The 9168-nt window shown below is 35.4% G+C and overlaps 1 protein-coding gene across 1 annotated transcript in view; it reads left to right on the forward strand.

Moving 5' to 3' along the window:
- The first annotated feature begins 675 nt into the window (after nt 1-675).
- Nucleotides 676-9168, forward strand: part of LOC107714551 (dihydropyrimidinase-related protein 2-like) — a 25805-nt gene continuing 17312 nt past the window's right edge. Inside the window, exons 1-2 of the mRNA XM_016520419.1 lie at nt 676-702; nt 3017-3203. Of these exons, the coding sequence (XP_016375905.1) occupies nt 676-702; nt 3017-3203 (214 nt within the window). The remainder of the gene's footprint in view (nt 703-3016; nt 3204-9168) is intronic.

The following is a 9168-nucleotide window of genomic DNA, read 5'->3' on the forward strand; positions in this document are numbered from 1 at the left end:
TAAGTTTATGGGGCTGTCACGTGATGAACGAATGACTCGGAAAAACCCGAAGACTCGAACCAGGTGAACTACTTGACTAATTCCAGTACAGAACCTATAGGATGTTGCGCATGCGCGACTGAACGAATCACTCCCCGAGACGACTCGTTCTTCCCGAGTCACATTAAAGATTCGTTCAAAACGAACGAATCGTTCAAGAACGACCCAGCACTAGAGTGTGCACGGATCCACACTTCAAAAATCTACCTGAAATAGTAGACCATCCGGCGACTTTGGCGTACTCTTTTCAACATATTATGCTTTGGGACACACTTTTTTTAATCTCACATACTATTTAGGATGGATAGTATGAACATTGGGACGCAGGGTCAGTTTTTTGTTGTTGTTGATTTAAGTGCATCATCCGGGTATTTAAAGTGCACTTTTTCTTTTTTTGGTATTTTCAGTGTAAACACCCTATGGTGAACACACTACTTGCGCTATTTATGCTACAAAACGTCATACTTCTTTCTACTTCTACATATTTCTACTCAGGGTTTACTGTTTCAAGTGAAATGCCCTATTGGCACGTGACCTCACCACGAAATAATCATTTCAAAATAATTAAATGTTAGAAAATGAAGTTATTTTGTATTTGTAGTCTAAAGTGTTCCTTGAAATTCTAATCATATAACGATGGCGAATATAGCGAATGGGAAAAAAGTAAATATTTACAATGGTTCTTGGAATCAAATATTTCTACTTTATAATAAATTATACTGGATAAACTGAAATTGAAACTAGAGTTGCATACATAGTGCAGGGATATTATATTGTTCTAAATATAGGTCTGGTCAGTGATAATTAGCACATTACTGCCTCCTAATGGCTAAAAAGCCAAACTGATGTTAAAAATGAAACAGAAGTGGCAGTAAAACAAACATCCATCAAGAGCCACGGATGAACATTGTGATTTTAGATCTTAGCAACACTAGGAAGAGCAAATGAGCTTTTATTCTTCGCAGTGTAAAACATGCTGTAGTTTGGTTTGTGTAGTTGCATGCTGGTGCTGGTTTCAGCTTCCAAAGCAGCTCATTGGTTGCTCCTTTTCACAGGACACATCTTTGTTACGCATTCAACAATGTGAGATGCTTCCAAATAGTTTGTACACTAATTGTTCCTTTGTGCAGCAAATTGGTCACATTAATAAAGAACGATTAGCCATGCACTGAGAACCGGACCATGAAATACCAAATTATCTCACACAAGAACGGGATTCCATTGTGTTCTTCGTTTATGGGAGACAGGCGTAGAGGACCAGCCTACCCAGTAACCCACGGCAACCATAGAAACTCAGTGGGAGGAGCCTGTGTGCTTCCATTCACGTGATTGGCTGCTGGCATATATGCTGAAGTGGAGGGGTTGTTTCTAGATTTACATGTGTGTGCAACTATAGTACAATACTATAGGGGAAATCTAATGCTAATTAATTATTTGTCAACATATTCCCATTATATTATAATTTCCCCCATAATATTTAAGTATAATTAAATCTCTCAAAAGATAAATGCTTTTGCATTTTTAAAAGTGCATCTTCTTTGATAAGGCCTGGCACATTCTAGCAACACTAAAATGTGAGTTGAGATTCCACAATTTATTTACATTGGCACTTAAGTCATTCGTAAAATTTAATAAAGGCACAATATATTATATAATCTTCATCGGTAATATAAATAAATAGCATTATTGGTCCTAAATTATATTGTTGTATTGTTTCAGTAAGGTTTTCTGGAAACGTCAGCCACTTAAAGAAAGAAAGAAAGAAAGAAAGAAAGAAAGAAAGCTAGCTGCTGGTCTAATCATAATGAATAATGAAAAACAATAAATCAACACAACACATTTCCCAAAAGCTGTGTTTATTTTAGAGAAAAAAAAATCATTAAGGATAGATTAATAAATTAATAAATAATTTATTTTATTTTTAAATTTTTATTATTAAGGATAAACCAGGCCAGGAGCCATTTCTAAGTTTGCTGAAATGTTGAGATGTTGAGATTTAAAAAAAATAGATATAAAAAAATCTATCTGCTGGTCTAACCATAATGAATAAAGCAAAAAAATCATTAAGGATAGATTAATAAATTAATAAAATAATTTATTTTATTTTTTAATTTTTATTATTAAGGATAAACCAGGCCAGGAGCCATTTCTAAGTTTGCTGAAATGTTGAGATGTTGAGATTTAAAAAAAATAGATATAAAAAAATCTATCTGCTGGTCTAACCATAATGAATAAAGCAGCTATATTAAAACTTGTCAAATTGTATTTTATTTTATTTCTGATTTAATTAAAATAAATTGTTTATTTGAACAGCAAAATATTTGTACTTTGTTATACAAAATGTATATTATTGAAACGAGAGACCTCAGAATACTATCAACAGTCATATAAATAAAAACATTTTTGTCGTTTCATATTATACAGAAAATGTAACTCTTGTTTATTGCTAACTCTTGTGCTTCACAAAATCAAAACGATCAACATAGCCTAATTATTCATCAAACTAATTTTGTAATTCTATGAAAGTACATATACAATAGAAATCTGTAGAAATATAATGCATGTATGAAGATGTGTGTGTGTGTGTGTGTGTGCGTGTGTGTGTGTGTGTGTGTGTGTGTGTGTGTGTGTTATAAATCATACAGAATGAGTTTTTTTGAGATTGTAAAAATGCTGAAAGTTTTCTGTAAGGGGTAGGTTTAGGTGTAGGGTGATATAGTTTGTACTGTATAAAAACCATTACGCCTATGGTGAGTCCCTACAAGGATAGTCAACCAGACTGTGTGTGTGTGTGTGTGTGTGTGTGTGTGCGCGCGCGCGTGCGTGGATCAGGGTGGGGTGTTGCGCATGCACGGTGGCTTTGGCCGTGTAAATCTCCATCAGTGTCTGTCTGGAGCGTCCTGCCGGAACAAGAGAGAAGAGCCCGTCACGTGAAACACAGGGGAAATTTCATCCTCCACCTTTAGAATCTCTGCAGGATTGTCTGGAAACCTTCCTCCATCGCGTCCGGGTTGTTTTGTGCCGACGGCGGCGGGTGTCATTGAGCTGCGGGGCGTCGCTTCCCCAAACGCGCATCGGGAACCATTACGCGTGCGGATCTCCAGCCATCAGCGCAGAGATGTCCGGATACCAGGGCAAGAAGAACATCCCTCGCATCACTGTGAGTACAAATCAGCATGAAAGATGGGCTGAAAACTCGCGCGATTAAAGCGGCAAAGAATATGAGGCGACGAATTGACAGCGAATCCAGAGATTCATATGATGGCATTTCCGTTATATGCAGTTCGGTTTTGTAGTGGTCCAGTTATGTCAACACCATTCCATCAGATGTTGGATTACTGTCACCTCTCTTTCTGTGGATGATGTGCTCAGTCTCACTTTCAAATGTGTTTCTTTGTGGGTCAACCATTGGAGCTCTATAGGTCACACTGGATTCATTTGTTACCTTGTGGAAAGCTATCGAGCATGCATGGATGCATTGTAAAACAGGTCTCATTTAAACAGAATATAATGCATTATTCCTGGCCATAACTATAACCTGCCCACATTGCTACTTTAATTAATTTATTGCATTCAATTCTAATTTTGTTGTTAAAATGTGTCTTAGACTGCTGCATGTTATGTTCTAAATGAATGGAGCATCTTCGTGACTGGTGGTTTGCATGTACTTATGATGTGAAGGATTTCAGTGCATTTTCTTTCATTTAAAAACAACTGTATGGAAAGTTGTTAAACATGCATGCATTATTTTAAAATCCTAAGATTATACTGTAATGCATAGCTTTAAATAAAATAAACATAACTTTTATTTCTTATCTTATCTCCAGTGAATATGAAGCAATGCACCTTTGCAGTTCCTTGGAAATCTTTGTGAATTATGGTTTTGCATGCACTGGAAACATTCACTAAAAGTATGTTTCAAATTATTTAAAAACAACTTAATGGAAAGCTGTTAAACATGCATGCATTATTTTAAAATCCTAAGATTATACCGTAATGCATAGCTTTAAATAAAACAAACATAATTTTTTAGCCATTCTTATTTTATCTCCAGTGAATATGAAGCAATGCACCTTTGCAGTTCCTTGGAAATCTTTGTTTTGGTTTTGCATGCACTGGAAACATTCACTATAAGTATGTTTCAATTTATTTAAAAACAACTTCATGGAAAGCTGTTAAACATGCATGCATTATTTTAAGATTAGCCTTAAATAAATAAATAAATAAATCCTATCCATTTTTGCAAGATATCTTACCTCTAGTGAATATGAAGTAATGCATCATTGCAGTTCTTTGGAAATCCCTGTGAATGTGGTTTTACACGCATCGAAACATTCACCATCATAAGTAGGCCTTTGTTTTTCGTTTTATTGAATTAATAACAAGCTGTTAAGCATGCATGCATTATTTGAAGATCCTAGGAATATACCATAATGCACAGCCTCAAATAAAGAAAACATTTTTTAACTATTCTTACAAGATATGTATCTTATCTCCAATGAATATGAAGCAATACATCATTGAAGTTCTTTGGAAATCATTGTGAATTATGGTTTTGCATGCACTGAAAACATTCACATTCAAAATGTCATTTTATTGAAACACTAGCTTTCGGATAGCATGCATGCATCCTTTGGAATATATCGTAGCCTCAAATAAAATGGGATCAAATATCAAACCAAACATTATTCGCTATTCCAACAGAACCGGTTTCAGATTTAGTAGCAGAAATGTATCTTACTGGATACATCTCCAATGAATGATGGTTGTGCATGCATCGACAACATTCACCTTCAAAAGTGTTAATGTAAAAAGCAGCTTCAGTTTAGCTGCCAGTACAATGGCCTCCACACCCTCCCCTGCTGTGAGCCGGAGCTGGTTTGATAGTCATGCTAAATTCAGAGAACCGTCTCCAGAGGAAATGAATGAATAGCCTCTTTTGAAAAGTAGGTCAGTGAATGTAAAGTGTATGTCATAGTATGTGGTGATACATGCCTGTAATACGTCTTCAGTCCACCAGTGACCTTTATAGTCCAAAGACAGCATGCACTGCATCGATATTCATTGCATCGGGATTGTTTTAGAGGCAGTGCTGATCAGTTAGCGGAGGCCTGTAGGAATGGGCAGATCTGGGACAGGAGGGAGAAAGATGAAAACTCTGCCTTTGCCGTTAGATTTTGCCTGTAGCTCTTGGATGTCAGCTAAGCTTCAGCCATCTTAAAAGAACACTCCACTATTTTTGAAAATAGGCTCATTTTCCAACTCCCCTAGAGTTAAACAGTTGAGTTTTACCGTTTTCGAATCCATTCAGACGTTGTTTTTCTTTGTTTTCGTTGTTGAACGCCGCGCACAAATGACGACGCTGTCGACCGGTTCTTAGTACACACTCTCGGTGCGAATGCAACCCATTAAATAGTACTGGGAAATAGTTCGCGCAAAATCGTCCCAGTACTTTAGTACTGTACATTTAGTTCTGGAACTAAAGCGGTGCGAAAGGCCCTATTGCGCCTGCTGCACCCATGAGATCAGAGATCGGCTGAATGGATTCGAAAACGGTAAAACTCAACTGTTTAACTCTAGGGGAGTTGGAAAATGAGCCTATTTTCAAAAATAGTTGAGTGTTCCTTTAAGGGACGGTGGGTGGCAAACACTGATACTGTACTGCACACTCAAAGACTTAAAGGTATAGTTCACGTTATGTTATTATTGAAAACCTGTATGCTGTGGAACACAGGCGAGTGTTTGAATATTCATGCAGCTATTTTGTATACAATGACATTTCTTTGTGACATTGTCTGTCAAGCTCCAAAATGAACAAAAAAGCAGCATAATTTATTGTGTAACTAGTCTATAAGACTTACGTACTATATATTTCAGTTCTTCTCAAGTCACATGAAAGCTTATGTGAGGAACAGACCCAAATTTAGTGGCGCAAATGTGGTGCCAGTTAAAATATGTGGAAATGAGATTGTATGGAAAAGAGCTGCATGAAAATTCTTTATAAAGAAATGCCTATGGGAAAAAGCATGTTAAATAATAGAAGAGTTATTTTTACAGATGGATAAAGTTAACATGAAATGGCATTTGCAACCTATTGTACTTCCATAGCATGATATATTGTGAGTGAAGGAAGACATTCAATAAGAAAAACATGTTGGAAAATATGAAAAACAGACAATGAAAATATGTTTTTCATCATTTTTCTTCTTTAGAATAATGTGCACTGATGTATAACTTTATATATGAAATATTAGCTGGAAAAATCAAATATAAATTTTTTTAGACAAAATATTTTTAAATATTAAATACAAATATGGCTTGAGCACTCGATCCTTTCTCTCTAAAAAAACTCACATACACCCCCATGGCCCACTTTCTATCCATGTTTTCTGCCGCAATCACTTTCCAGCAGCCCAGCTTCGCCTGACTTCATCGTCCGCAGCATATCGAATGGCTGAGAGGTCCGCTAGTTTTATGTTGTTCTCTCAGGCTCTCATTGATTTGATAAAAGTGCAGCCGTTCGTTCCTTTGACCCCTGTGTGATTAGCGATGGCAATGAAACCCACCTCAAAAAACTGAGACGTGTGTCAGTAACCCATCATGACAGATGCTGTGAAACTTTTATTGCCCGTTCACAGCTCAGAAGTTCTCAGATATTTTTCATTTATGTATCAGCTTGTTCTCTCATGCACTTCAAAAATGATTTTCTTAAAGTATTTTTGTCTTGTTTTCCATTAAAATGATCTAAACATTCTTAAATCAAGATATATTTACTTGAGAAGCAAAATTACTTACTATCTTTGCCTTGTTTTCTGAAAAATGTATCAAAATTATTTGGGTTTTTTTCTTAAAATGAGAAAAAAAAAATCCTTTTTTTGTTGTTGTTTTCTCTTTGAATTATGATTATTTTTCTTACCCCATTGTTAGATATTTTTTCTTGGTTTAAGCAAAAACGAACAAAATTTTGATACATTTTTCAGAAAACAAGACTTCATATCTTAAGCCATTTTGCATTTCAATTAAATGTATCTTGGTTCTAAGAAAATATTTTTTTTCAGTGTAAACATTCATAAAAAGTTAACTTAAGATGTTTCTTAAAATGAGAAAAAAAAATCCTTTTTTTGTTGTTGTTTTCTCTTTGAATTATGATTATTTTTCTTACCCCATTGGCAGATATTTTTTCTTGGTTTAAGCAAAAACGAACAAAATTTTGATACATTTTTCAGAAAACAAGACTTCATATCTTAAGCCATTTTGCATTTCAATTAAATGTATCTTGGTTCTAAGAAAATATTTTTTTTCAGTGTAAACATTCATAAAAAGTTAACTTAAGATGTTAAGTCTTGTTTTTTTATTACATCATCAAAATTAAGTGAGCTTAAAGTATGCTTAAAACAAGAACAAATATCTGTCAGTGCAGTAAGAAAAATCCACTTAATTCAAAAGGAAAACAAGATTATTTTTCTCACTCTGCTGACAGATATTTTTCTTGTTTTAAGCAAAAACTCACTTAATTTTGATGATTATATGTATGAGTATATGTATCTTGATTTAAGAATGTTTAGATATTTGTACTGGAAAAAATACTGAGAAAATCATTTTTTGCAGTGTATAATTCCTTACAAAAAAAGAAAAGAGTCAATTTTTGGCATGGAGTAAGTTGTACATCTGGATCATTTGGACTTTCAGGAATTTAATGAGGCATGTTTGAGTTTATATTGAGACCTTTGGTTCATTGCAGAGATCTTGTTGAATCTGAGTAAAGTCTGAGACGTTAAGGAGATCTCTTCTTGAAAACCCAAGAACAAATGTGAGATCTTTTCAGAAACATGAAACTTAAGCAGTTTGCTTTCCATTGAATCTAATAACCATCTAGAAAAACATGAGAAATGCTAATCTCCTTTGTGATATTTTATTGTAAATTACTAAAATAATGTGGCATTTTATGACATGTAAGTATAGCAGTGCCGCTGATATGTGCTTCAGAAGTGTGGTTAGGAAAAACACTGAGGGAAATTGCAGAGTAATAGCATGTAATGATATGTCTTCCTGAGAACAATGTCAGTGCCAATAAACTTGGTTTCCACACCTAATGTGCTTTTGATTGTTGGCAGGTGTCGACAGCACACTGACCCTGTAGATTACACTGATTGATCTTTCAGATTTGAAGCTGAACTCATGATTAAACCTCTGGCGCAGAAAGACTTAACATTTCCAGCTAGTGCAGAGCAGCTGAGCTCATGTTCGGGAATACAGCAAACTCAGACCTTTTTTAAAAAGACCTCCGTGAGCTAGTCCTACGGTTACACTGAAAAACAATTGATGTAGAAACCATTTTCACTCAGATATTGCTAGTAAATTTTACAGATAATTACAAAGAAACAGCAAGTTCAAACTCTAATAATCGTTATGCACTCTATTCCAAGTCTTCTGAAGCCATACAATAGCTTAATGTGAGGTACAGATGAATATTTAAGTCCTTACATTAAAGTTCACGTAAACTCTTTTATCCACTGCGGCTGTCAGTCATTCTCCATTCAGCATTTATTGTTGTTTCTAAATCATGTTACTAGCTACCAGGTGTCTGTTAGAACAAAACATGGGAGTAGAAAAGACTATAAGTTGTTTTTAAAGCGCACGGTAACTGAAATGTAAAACTGTTAAAAGAGAAGGCTCAGTAAACTGTTGCACAGTTATAATACACTACACATCAAAATCTCTTTGCTTTGTGCTTTGAACTTTTTACTGCGAAGCGTTGCGTGCTGTGACTCTGTGTTGCTTCAAGAGCATCATTCTTTGCATCGGATGCGCATACTGTTAGCGCTTTGTGCCAGACTGTATATGTGACCCTGGAGCACAAAAGCAGTCTTAAGTCGCTGGGGTATATTTGTAGCAATAGCCAAAAATACATTGTAAACGAGGCATCTAATGTTTATCTAATGCAGAAACGTGTAATACTACCTGTTGTACTGTCAGCAGCAGAGGTTTTTACCTTCGCTTGGCATTCTGATACAGTTCCCACACGTGCACCTAAATAAATTATAACAATGATTCTGCAATCACCACAAACTAAGTTGACACTTACCACTGAGAAACATCCTGCTCCAGTCATGCTTGCGAATCAGTGAT

This window comes from Sinocyclocheilus rhinocerous, unplaced genomic scaffold (assembly GCF_001515625.1).
Source record: "Sinocyclocheilus rhinocerous isolate Xijiao unplaced genomic scaffold, SAMN03320098_v1.1 scaffold990, whole genome shotgun sequence".
NCBI classification, from domain to species: domain Eukaryota; kingdom Metazoa; phylum Chordata; class Actinopteri; order Cypriniformes; family Cyprinidae; genus Sinocyclocheilus; species Sinocyclocheilus rhinocerous.